At 39.0% G+C, this 12,711-nt stretch overlaps 1 protein-coding gene across 4 annotated transcripts in view; it reads left to right on the plus strand.

Moving 5' to 3' along the window:
• Positions 1-12,711, plus strand: part of EMSY (EMSY transcriptional repressor, BRCA2 interacting) — a 44,427-nt gene that overhangs the window by 9,437 nt on the left and 22,279 nt on the right. For all 4 annotated transcript variants that reach the window (XM_014601513.2, XM_019479385.2, XM_019479386.2 and 1 more), the window contains 3 exons: positions 3,668-3,927; positions 8,441-8,735; positions 12,287-12,538. In XM_014601513.2, the coding sequence (XP_014456999.2) occupies positions 3,668-3,927; positions 8,441-8,735; positions 12,287-12,538 (807 nt within the window). The remainder of the gene's footprint in view (positions 1-3,667; positions 3,928-8,440; positions 8,736-12,286; positions 12,539-12,711) is intronic.

The following is a 12,711-nucleotide window of genomic DNA, read 5'->3' on the forward strand; positions in this document are numbered from 1 at the left end:
TGTTTTGAGGCAGGGATAAAAGAAAAGCAGGATATTTTGAAGAATAAAGCCAAAAACTGTTGTGCCTGGTCCATCTCTCTCTCTTTTTTTTTTTTTTTTTTTTTTAACCTATGATATGGGCACTCTTGATGCTTCTGAGGAACAATTCTGTTCCTCCCCTTTTTTGCCCATATAATGAACATGGATAACAGGCAGTCATTTATCACTTGGTGGAGTGGAAAGGAAGAAACCCTTTTTTTCCTGAAACGAGCAGAAGTTTTGCAAAATATTATGTTCTGAGAAGAGTTTGGTTGCTATAGATAAATGAGTTGGTCATAGCTTTAGCCTATTTCAATTGGTTTCAAACCAACTAAGGATCTGGGCCACTGGAAATGTAGATTTAAAAGAATATAGGAATTTTCCTGCTGCCTATAAGTGGCAGAGCTTTTAAACAGACTATACCACTAACCACACCTGGGGGTTCTGTAATTAATCTGGTTTCACTGGGAGTTAAGTGCTTACCCTTCTGAGGTACGTATGAAAATTGTATGTACCCCTTTTTCATCTTTAAACACTTAGACTGTTTTTTCTGTTTTAGACCAGATTTTTCAATTGGTCAGTTCCATTGGCTACAGTTAATTTTACTTTTTAAGTCAAGTTTTAATGCAACTTTGTTTTGTTAAATGTAGTTATCCGGTACATTTAAAGTACTTCTTGTTAACTGATAACAACTAAAAGGCTTTTTTGTCATTTTTAATTGAATCTCAACTTCCATTCAAATGCATCTAGACACAAAACATATGTAGGCAAACAATAGACAATTAGTGCCTCATTTTCTAAAAGGAATTTTAACTTGTGTAAGATTGCTTATAAAATACACAGATAAACTATATGCCAGTGGTTGGCAACTCCTCAGGGCTGTGGGCCAGATCAAGCAAGCTGTGAGTCTCAAGCAAGTATGCGTTTTGATGTAGTAGCAACTGTTCCTTGCCACCACTTCATTCTTCCCCCTAGCTGCTGAATCAGTGCAGCTTCTCCCTGCCCAGCCCCAATGTGGATGAGGCCCTTTGGCTCTGTGAGCCAGGTCCAGTGGCTCTGCAAAGTGGATTCAGTTCATGAGCCATATGTTGCCAATCCCTGCACTATGCCCTTTATTAGGAAAAAGTATCACATTTTGTGTGAAGTGGAATATTTGGTTTGTAGATTATCCCTTTTTTATTGATTATTCCAACCAAAAGAATGAACATCTGTTTAGGAAAATCACTAAAGTGCAAATGCAAGGTGCAAATGAAATACAGTTTTTAAATTAAGGTTTCCAAGGTGCTCTTTTAAATTTTGATGGATAACTCATGTGATTTAAATCCCATTTTCCCTATATAGAAGAATTTACAGTGATTTGGAAGTGAGATCCCAAAAACCAATGTTCTCAACCTCTTCTTCTTTTTTTTTTTTTTTTTTTTTACTTGGCTTTATTTTTAGAATAGAGTTGATTGCATGATTATGACCACAAAATTGGTCTGGATTCAAATGAGTAAGCAAGGGATTTAAAGCTCTTATTTTCATGCCCTGAGCCATTCAGTTCCCCTCCTCTTTCTTTTTTTGCTTCAGTTCAATATATTTCATTTTTACTTGGGTAGGAATTGTATAAACATTTAGTCTTGAAATGTAACAGTGGTTCACTTTCAAATAATACTAATATTAACAATGGCAATGTTTGTATTTGAGTCAGAGCAAGGGATGAAGATTCAAAGCAACAGAGTTATAATCCTGACTCTGCCTTTGACTTATTGAGTGATCTTCTCAAGTCATGGTCTCTTTGGACCATTCACCTCTCCATGTCTCTGCTTCCTGCCTCGTAAAGCTTGATAACATCCACATTTTCATTTGTGATACCCAGCTACAACTCTTATTTTATATGAAAAACTCCATATATGTGCAAATAACTATAAAAATGAAAACCACAATAATAGGGTTCTCACAGAACCCACACATGAAATGATAAAACTGTTTCATGTAAAGTACCCATATTAATAATGTGTCCCTTCCAAATAAACTTGTTTTTCTCTTATGGAAAGAGACAATATATGGTTGACCATAGGACTGTGACCAGTTCTTTACTTTGCACTTTTCTTTACCACCAAAATATCAGGATGTACTGTATCACCCAGACTACATATAAATTGTGTGCTGTGGGGAATCCTGTATCCTCAAAGTGCTCAGAAATATCTCCTTACTTTAATTTGTTGATTAATGATCCCACAACTGAGTTTGTTTAGCATGCATACACGATACACTCTAATAAAGCTTATAAGACAGAGCTTATTTACTGTACATCTCTAAAGACCCGTACAAAGCCATATAAGCCTTATCTCAATTTATGGATAGGAAAACGCAGAGAGAGAGACTTGCTCAAGGTCATGAAGTAAATTGGTCAGAACTAGGATTAAAATGCAGATTTTCTAACTTCTAAACCCTTACTTAATCCTTGATACTACTGCATCCAAAACTAATAGACCACTACGACAAATATGCAGTTTCAAAGAGATAATGTATTTAAGTTTGTTTCTCAATCAAGAACTTTAAAAAGAGACTTTAGTTCCCTAGCAGTCTTTGCTTCCATTCATAGCTCAGTTTCTTGAGTTCACTTATCAGATTCTTTCATTGCCCAGAAACTTAAATGCAAATGGGCTAGATACATAATAAGAGCAAATCCCATCTCCTGGAATTTATTTAACAAGCCATATAGCTCCTCCAACAGTCTGCAATTATTGTCTTTTTTCATTAGAGTCTCACAAACAATGAAGTTTGTCTTGGGTTCCCTGAAAGATTGCATTTTGCTGCATGAGATTTTTTTTCTGAGAGCACATTTAACTTTTCTTTGCAAGGTGAGGGCCTGAGAATAAGTATCTTCTGCCACCCTGTATAAAGATGGATTTCATCCACTCTGTTTTCCAGTTCCTCAACTTTATGGCTAATTTGTTTGTCCATTTGGCTGCATGAGGTATATTTATACATACAACCAAGTGTATAATTCGTGTTACCCTTTGAACCTTTTGGCTGTTTATATTAAGGGAATTCTGGACATAGTCTTGTGTTTTATAAAAGTAATTCTGATTTTCAGGTCCACAGTCCTTGTTACAGAAAACATTGTTGGTGGTTTAGCTGAGTTAGTTATAGCAGATTGACTTCCTGTGTCGAGTGGGTGGTTGTGGGTGCGAAGGAAATTCTTTGAAATCCAAGGAAGAGTAGACATTTTAGCCAGGTGTTGTAATTTCCAGAGAGTGGTATACAGACCAAAAGCTAAATATGAACTGGAATATTCTTGAAGATGTCTTCCCACGTCTCTCACCCATGACCAGTCTCATTTGTGTAACTTCTGACTTCTTTACATAGCAGGGCAAAACCCCCACATTTTATCTACTTATTTTTAAATTTGGCCAGAATTAACATACTAGCGACCAGTGGTTTTTGGTTTTGAAAAAAAACCATGGTATTATAGAAGAAATGCGGTCTATAGCAAAGAGTCAGGACCTCAGGTTTTCCATGGACTTGTGCCTTAAGAAATATTTAGTGGTTTTTCCCATTTTGAAAAGGGATGTGTAGGACATAAGTCTTGCTGTTTTTAGAAAGCAGAGAGAAGACCCACAGATGAAGAGCACTATATAAATAGAAAATGTTGTTATTGCAGGTGTCAGCTGCTCGGATGATGATGAAAAGCCACGTAAAAGACGGCGAACTAATTCTTCTAGTTCCTCCCCCGTTCTTCTGAAAGAAGTCCCAAAGGCTGTCACTCCTGTCACTAAAACTATCACAGTGCCTGTAAGTGGCAGCCCCAAAATGAGTAATATCATGCAGAGCATTGCCAACTCCTTGCCGCCGCACATGTCTCCTGTGAAAATAACCTTCACTAAGCCCTCAACACAGACGACAAACACGACAACACAGAAGGTATGTGGGGGAAGCTGTCAAATGTTACTTGATTCTGTTTCTGTTAGCGAATAAGATGTGCTATTTAACTTTTTTCTCTCTACAAAAATGTCTAGCTGTGTTTTAAGGAATGTACTTTGGATAAGGTTATCCCTCTTAAAACAGAAATCGTATGTGAATTTAGTGCACCTTTGTGTGACAGGACCTGGATTGACAGCCCTGGAGACTGAAGCCCTCTTTTTATCCACAGAACAGGTACAGCACAGGCAGCGGGAGTGCAGGCTTCCTCCACACTGCCCCACCAATGTGCATCAACCCTGACCTGAAGGGACCACTTCTAGGGATGAGAGGGGATTCAGTCTCCATGCTCATTCAATTCTTGGCCTCTCTGGTGAGACTGCCAACAAGGTTGCCAATTAGTACCATATGTGGTGTTGGGTTTTGTGATGTGGACACTAGTTCACTGAGAACTGGATCACATAGGCCACTGAACAGCCATCAGATGGTAACAACTTTTGGTCAAAGGTAATCTTTCTTATTTCTCTTTTCCTTGTTTATAACTATTCTAATTCTGCCGTAATAGGCATCAAGAAATTAGGTGTGGGCTCTCGGTTGTCACCAGGCATGGCCATTTTTAAGGGGCCTAGGCCAAGCTACAGAAGTGTGGCTAAGTAGAAGGCCCCATAGCCTGTTTTTGAGTGACCACACAGCAGACCTTTGCAGACCTGACAGCCGGCTTGGTGAGCAAAGGTGAAGGAAGCAATCAACATGTCCAGCTGAACCAAGAATGAGATCCAGTGAAACAGAGCGCAGGGCCTGAAAGGAGACATTTAAGGGAAGACCATACATTACATGATAATAGTAGTGATTGGTGCAACTGCAAATATATTAGATGCTGTTTTGCTATAATACATTTTTTTGGTTAAGGTTCTTAGATTGGTTGTAAAAAGAAGGTACTGTCGTTTATAGAAAACTGTAAAGTTTGGGAAACAAAAATAGGATGGTGGTAGGCAATATTCCACAATGGCGAAGGAAGGAGATAAGGATTCCTTCCTTCCGGAGGTGTAACTTTCACAAGAGACATAAATCTCGAACAAACTGACATCTTCCACATCTACAAAAGAAACTGGTTCAGTCCAGTTCCAGAAGTTTCAGTGAAATGAAAAAATGTAAATAAAACCAATCAGTGATCATTTATTAGAACAAGCCATCTATTGGAGATCGGATCCGAGTGTTGTGCAGCTGTTTGCCACCCAGTGATTGGGAGGAACTCCGAGACACAGTTAAACAGGCGCAACACCGCCCATCCTATCCTGTGTAAAGATTTTGGTTAGAGGACAATGACCTCACTCCAGAGCTAGCAGAACTTGCTGTTAGATGTGACCAGGAATTATGGGAGTTGTATTCTCCTTTTTCTCGTGTGCTATTTCTCGCCCTTGCCTAGTATTGTAGCGCTAAAGATCAACTCGGGTATTCAGGTAATGTGATAGTGCCCAAATTTTAGTTCTGGGCATTGGATAGGAGTGTTTTTATAAACAATGACCAAATTTATTGTTGGCGTGTAAGCCCATTGAAATCACTGAATACGCAGAGATGAATTTGCGGGTTGCTCTGACTGCCTACTCGAAAGCATTTTTTCTCAGCGAGAGCTTCTTGAGGTCAAGCCCCCATGGCAGCTCTCCACTTCCCACCCCCAGTTTAGACCAGTGAATTGACTTTTCTTTTTGCTTTTTTTATGCGCAGATTGTGAGTTTACTTTGGGCCTTTCATACTATCTGTTCAGTTATTAAAAATGGGTGACGCATACTTACATTTAATTCCCTGATCTCAGATAGTGTCATTGCTCAGAAATATGAGCTCCAAAAGGATTCTGGGTGGTATGCTAATGAATGCTAACCCATCTGATACGAGGTTTTGCTTACACTGCAGCAGATACTTGGCTTGTAGTAGAGTTTAACTTGGGGCAGCACATTTGTTTGGATAAAAATGCTTTTTTGCACCAGAATATTTGTGTCTGCATTTATGTAATACATTTTAAGGTTGGTGTGACCCTCTGCATTTGTGATTAAGCTCAAATGGGCATGCAGTTCAATGAACATTAAGAGTGCCATTCACAAATTCTGTGTACATGGTTTTTAGGATTGTGACATTTTTGTAGGTTGAAGGAAAATTCATAGTTCCTGATGGTAGAGATTATTGTTCCGGTATTCAGCTGTATTATTACATAAAGCTGTTTGCACAAAAGTGATAACTGCTACTGGTAGTCAAGGGACTTGGCAGTTGTTTCGCTTGGATCTTTATTTGATACCTCTTTACACAGCGAATCTGTGACCAAGCTTTTGGCACTTCTCAAAACAGACTGTCACAACAACATTCTCAGTGTTTAGCAATTGTTATAGTTGAACAAAATAGCCTGTTTGCTAGCAGACATGTTTCACTTTGTGTAAGTCACTAGTTAAATGACTGTTCAGCAGTGGAAGGTGGCTATATACTTTCAGCATTCACCACTGAATCCACAAAAAACTAGTATTCAAATACAGTAGTCTTGATACTTCCACTTAAGACTTGTACTCTCTTCAGAGTGCTTTCTGTATGTATTACACAATTAGAAATTAGACAGGCAAACATTCTGTGTGCTAATTTTGATGAAATAAGTGGACCCACAGAGCTAATGGTATAAACAGGAACCTGTCTGTGCATACTACTAAACAATACATTAAACAAGTTCTGGCTTTTAGTATAGATATCTTGGCCTGCTTATTTCCCTGACAGCAATCACTATTTGAAAAAAAGTTGGGGGGAGGGCTAGGGGAAGAAGGAAAACACTGAAAGTATTTGGAGTGTAAAGTATCATGGAAGGCTTTCATTGTAATGGTACCCTTCTTTCCTTTCTGTATAATTATATACAGTTCTTGCAAGGAAAAGTGCTTTGAGGGCCTATGAGATGGTACTAGCTTCTTTCTTATAACAAAAGAAAAAGCTTGTTGAGATGGCTGCAAGCTCCTTGCTGTTCCTGATGATCCTGTTTCACAAAAGAAGAAATACACAAACAGGGACAGAAAAAAATGGGAAAAATAGAAAACACTCTTCCTGTCTCTGATACTGACTGACTTATAGCCTTGCTGTTGGAGAAACAGAGGCGCAACATGTCATCTTACTAGCCACCCTGAGACTTGACAAACTTGTACTGGCATCAGGCTGCCTGTGCTTTTGATTTGAGTCACTTTTCTTATCACAGGCTCACAGCAGCATTGTAGAAGAGACTTTTGCCAACTATTAGGCAGAAGGCAAAAGGAGATAAATAAGAAAGAAGAAATAAGTTGGGAAAGACACAAGGGAGAGAGGTAGGAACAGGCATAAAAGTCTCACCTTTCAACTAGTGATCAGGATTTAGCGCACGCTGGTGGAGGTAGCGATGTCCTTGGTTCTTGCACTTTTTAGCCAGGATGTATTTGAGGGTCACAGCAATGAAGACTCAGTTATATCATACCAACTGAATTTATGGCTGGAGTAGACCTACTAGACCACAATTGTTATACTTTTCTTTGTGACTTTTTATGATATGTATATATTATATCAGTACATAATTGATTTTTGTATGTTTCTGTTTTAAGGGAATGTACATATGTAATAGATTATATATTGTCAAGACACACCACAAGGTCAAAACAAAACAGAATGATTAGACCATTAAACAACTAACTTTCCAAGTTAAGTGATTGCTAAATGGTAAAACTGACCTTTTGCAAGGTCAGAATGAATTTTAAGTCTTTCAATGTCGAAGTAGATCACTGAGACTGGAAATCACTCTCATTAGATGTAGCATTTATTATCTGCAGACAAATGGTGCCAAGAGAAGAAAGAACTTCCCATCTTTTTGAAAACTTTATCAAAAGCTGCTTCTGAACCTAACACTTGGTTCTTCACTGATATTTATTGGAAATAAAGTTCCCTTGTGGTGATGGGGAAATGTGACAATAATCTTTTTGATCCATAAAGTGAAATGATCAGTTGTTCCCTAATTGTTTTTTTTTTCTCTGTGATGCTGTATTTCTCCTTTCCATTGTCAACCCTTGAAGTGTATGCAGGATTTAGGATAGTGATACTCAAAGCCTTTCTAAAATACAAGACATACAACAGTTCTTTTTGAGAAAAACGGGCTCCAGGCTTTTGGGTGCTGTCAAATGAACTGAGGTGGTTTACACCTGTCTCTCTTGTTTCAGTTTGTCTGCAGACATAACAATCTTTATGCAACAGGAGTAGTTTTTTGTCCAGAATCAAAAAAGCTACCCACTTACCCTTTTTGATGAAGGTGCATTCCCTTTAGAAATTGTGGGGCTAGTTATTCCTTCCCCGGCGAAGGGAAATGTCTCATTTTCTGCTAGCAAGTGCATGTGTTAAGGTCTGCAAGTGATCTTCCTAACCCAAGACCATTTAAATGAAATAGAACTGTGTGAGTCTGTGTAGTTTAATGTAAGAAGTCCACAGCACTTGTAAATCAATATGAAGAATGAATGGATTTTTGTTTTTCCAGGTGATCATTGTAACCACTTCTCCAAGTTCAACGTTTGTGCCCAACATTCTCTCCAAGTCCCACAACTACGCAGCAGTCACCAAACTTGTCCCAACGTCTGTCATTGCCTCAACTACTCAGAAGCAGCCAGTGGTTATAACTGCTTCTCAGTCTTCTTTGGTCAGCAGCAGCAGTAGTAGTAACAGCACTACCACCACCACCACTTGTTCCACTCCCTCCTCCACTGCAAATACTATTGCTGTGACTGCCGTAGTATCATCAACGCCATCGGTGGTCATGTCAACAGTAGCACAAGGTACAGCAGTACTGTTATTTGTATAAAAGCTTTCTGACTGGTAGAGTATATTTAGTTTTGAGAAGATGGTATACGTAGGCTTCACCCTTTCTATGTACTTTGTAAACACCTTGGAACTCAAAACATAGTTTAAAAGCATCTGGTTCTTGATGCTACTAAACCAGTGTATTCTAAAAACCCTCAGTTAACCTGGGTTTCTTATTCCCCTTCCCTTAAATTGTTATATGCAAGTCTTTTTTTTCAAGAGAATCTTGCCAAAAGGTGTTCCAAGCAGAGTTTGCCTGAAGTATTTAAAAAAAAAAAAATCCAACTCCTCAAAATGTTGTACACTAACTCGAGAACACACTTTCACCTCCCATTCTGTGGCAATCATTTGGGATGGTTCCTTGTTAAAACATGATCCACAAAAACTAAGAAAATGAACTCCAAAATAGATTAGTCATAGTGGTTGATGTATGTAATCCTTAGAGTATTTTGATTATGAACTAATCTTAAGTTTTCATTGTATCATAGTACTTGGAGTCGGAAGGGACCTAAACAGATCATCAGGTCCGACCCCTTGCCCCAGGCAGGAATGGGTGCCGGGATCATATCACCCCAGCCAAATACATGTCCAAATATCTGTTTTGTGAGGTAGAGAAGTATTTATAAGTTTTATCCCTGTTTTAGAGATCAGAGATACTGTGGTAGTAGTAAAGTGAAGCACCTAAAAGATGCATTTCACAGCCTAGATTAAAATTTATGAGTTGTTGAGTCTTAATTCCAATTTAGCATGCTAGGTCACAGTAATGTCATAAAATGATTCTTCTAGGCCCATGTTGTTCATAATCTTCCCCTTCCCATTCTCTTCTTGGCACAAAAGGATGTTTTGCAGAAGAACTGGGTGGCCTTTAGGATTTGAGTACCAGAATGGTGTGAAATGTAATAGTACAAAATGAAAGGAGCCAGTAACAAAAATCTGTGAGATAAGGTAGGGGCTCTCCATTTGGAAATGACAGGAGGAGACACCTGGATGTGATCCTGCCTCAAGTAGGGGGTTAGACTGGAGGCTCCACTGAGGTCCCTTCCAGCCCTACAATTCTGTGATTCTGTCCTGTGTGAGTGTGAATGTGATGTTGGCAAATGTAACTGTGAAGTGCAACTATAGTTGTTGCCTGCGTTCAAGACAGAAAGTTGACTTGGAACAGATAAAGGGGTTGACCAGGAGAATGGAGAGCCATTTTACAAGAGGAAACTGAAAGAGCCTGGCTGCTTTAGACCAACAAAATGATGGCTGAGAAAGGGGATCCAATTATATTACACTCTTTAAATACATTCCAGGGTACAAACCAGGAAGAAAAAAAAAGTTCTTTACCCTAAAGGACTATGGCACAAGAATAAATGGTTATAAATTGGCTTTGACTAAACTGAGCCTCAAAGTTAAGAGTCTTTCAAGACCTGGAGGTGTAAGCTGTTGAATAGCCTTGGAGCTGGAATAGCCTTCCAAATGGAAAAACAGCTGGAAGCAAACACCCTAATTAGTTTTAAGGTGAAGCTTGTTCCATTTACCTAAGGGGATTATTTCATGAGATTTCCTATTGCAACAAAGGACAGGACTAGATGATACAAGAGTTCCCGTCTAGGTCTGTGTTACTATAGTCTCCTAAGAGTTCATGGACCCTTTTAGAACTGTATATTATTTCTTACATTGTTTCCAAGCCTGTTTTTTCTGGTAGCTCTGTGTCTTTTTCCTTTTGGTATGGGATGACTGATATGGTGTCTCGTAGTTGTCTGGGTTTTAATTTTTGTCAGAGGGATTCAGTAGAGAGCAATGAGAGACATTCTTCTTTAAATAATATGAGGAAACCTTCCTATTGTTTATTTTCCTGCTTCAGGTTGTTTAAATTTGAATTCTGTGGCTGCAGAGCACATTAAAACTCCTTGGATGACCTCCCAAAGGCCTGTTACCTAGCTGATGGGCTCCTTAGAATAACAGATTGAACCAGATTCTGTTAAAAGGCGGATGGTATTACACGGTTGCTTAAGATGGGAAGCTGGGGTTCTTATTGTAGGTTTTATGCCAATTGCTTCTGTCACTGAACAGAATTTTAAAAATTTAACTACAAGACTTTGGTTTGATTACCTTGTTCCAAAGTGTTCCTAATTCCAAGAGTTACATATTTCATAAGTACTACAAAATATAGTCATATTTTCTGGTATACACCATACCCCATGCATATAAGACACCATGGTTTTTGAAAAGCAGAATGAAGAGAAAAAGATATACCCAGAGTTATGACTGCATAGAGCCTAGTCTTGAGCTGACTCGCTCTCCCTTTCCTGCTTAAATAAAACTGAAACCCTTGCTGTTTGCTTAAGGCTGGTCTCCATGGGTGACTATGCTTTTAAAAAGAGCTAAGAAGCCTCCAAAACTGTGCAGTAGGAAAGGAGGGATCAGGAGCAGCTAGCAGATAGCAAAATTGCCCTAGGAAAGATTAGCTTGATTAGTGGAACATCAGAACTATTAAAAAGGAGAGACTATCATTAACAACCATGGACTGAAGAACAGCGGTCCATTAAGTCAATTGACTCCGTCAGATGCCTGAAATAGTCATGCAACAGCTGCTGCATTTTGAAGCAGGAATCAAAGTACAGTACTTCTATGCCTCTCAGAAACTCTGCCTCCCCACTTCATATACGCACCCCAGTTTTGGGTGGAAAGGTTCTTGTTGTATGCAAGATAATACAGCATTTTATTCACCTCTCTTGGAATATCACATATGTTGGCAAGCATTCTTATTCAGTGGTGATAGTCTTAATGTTTACCTCTACACCTCTATATTGCCTTTCAGCCTTCTGCTGTCTTGATTTCAATGTAAATTATCTTTGTTTCTCTACTGCTTACAAAACTGTCACGCTTGGACAGATCTTTTATACTTATACTACAAAAAGTGCAAAGCATAGATCATAAGCTTTTTGCCACGATCTTTATATTGGCTGTTTTCTTGTGTTTCCTGTCATTGGTAGTCTGGCTCTGGGCACACAACATGTTTACACAGTATGAAAAAAGTACTTCTACAACATACCATCCTCCACCAGTGTAACTCACGTCTGGTATAGAATTAGCCTGAAAAAATAAGGGTAAAAGGACTGGTGTATGTGTCATTTAACCACAGCTTATCCCAGGGCATCCATTTACCCAGGGGAAAAAAGCTCTTATTTGCTCCTCTGCCACCTAGTGACCAGGCACAGCTGTCACACCTGTTACATATGGCAACCCCATGATAACTGGTCATCTGTCCACCCCAGATCTTGGTGTAACTTATTTGTCTACAAAACTTGTGTAAATTAACCAGTGCAAGCTTGTGCATGCAGATTCTGTGTAAACTTTCCTTTATCTTCGAATAGAGTGCTTTGGAATTAAGGTCTGTCATTGCATCTTGCCAATTCATATGTGACTTGGGTTTGTTTTGATCAATAGTAAAGACAATAGAAAAGTATTTATTTAAAAACACAAAAATGTGTCCTCTTGTTTTGCAGAGTTAAATCCTCATTTGTTTGCTTTTTCACAGGTGTGTCCACATCAGCAATTAAAGTTGCATCTACCAGACTACCTTCCCCCAAAAGCTTGGTGGGAAACCCAACTCAGATTTTAGCACAGTTTCCCAAACAGCATCAACAGTCCCCAAAACAGCCCGTGCATCAAATACAACAGGCCCAGCAGCAGCAGCTGACACAATCTTCTCCCATACCTCAACAGCAACCACAGCAATCTCAGTTGCCACCTGGCATCAAGCCCACCATTCAGATCAAACAGGAATCAGGTAGTTGGAATTTCTCTTGGATGATTTTACTAATTAGGGAAGTCTTATGTCTGCTTTGAATAAAGGGCTTTAATTCTGTCCTCACATGTGCATAGGCAGCTCTACTGACTTCAGAAAGAGCTGTCTGAAGGCAAGATTTGGCCTGGAAACTCGAAAAGACTGTTATAGAGGAT

This window comes from Alligator mississippiensis, chromosome 1 (assembly GCF_030867095.1).
Source record: "Alligator mississippiensis isolate rAllMis1 chromosome 1, rAllMis1, whole genome shotgun sequence".
Lineage (NCBI taxonomy): Eukaryota > Metazoa > Chordata > Crocodylia > Alligatoridae > Alligator > Alligator mississippiensis.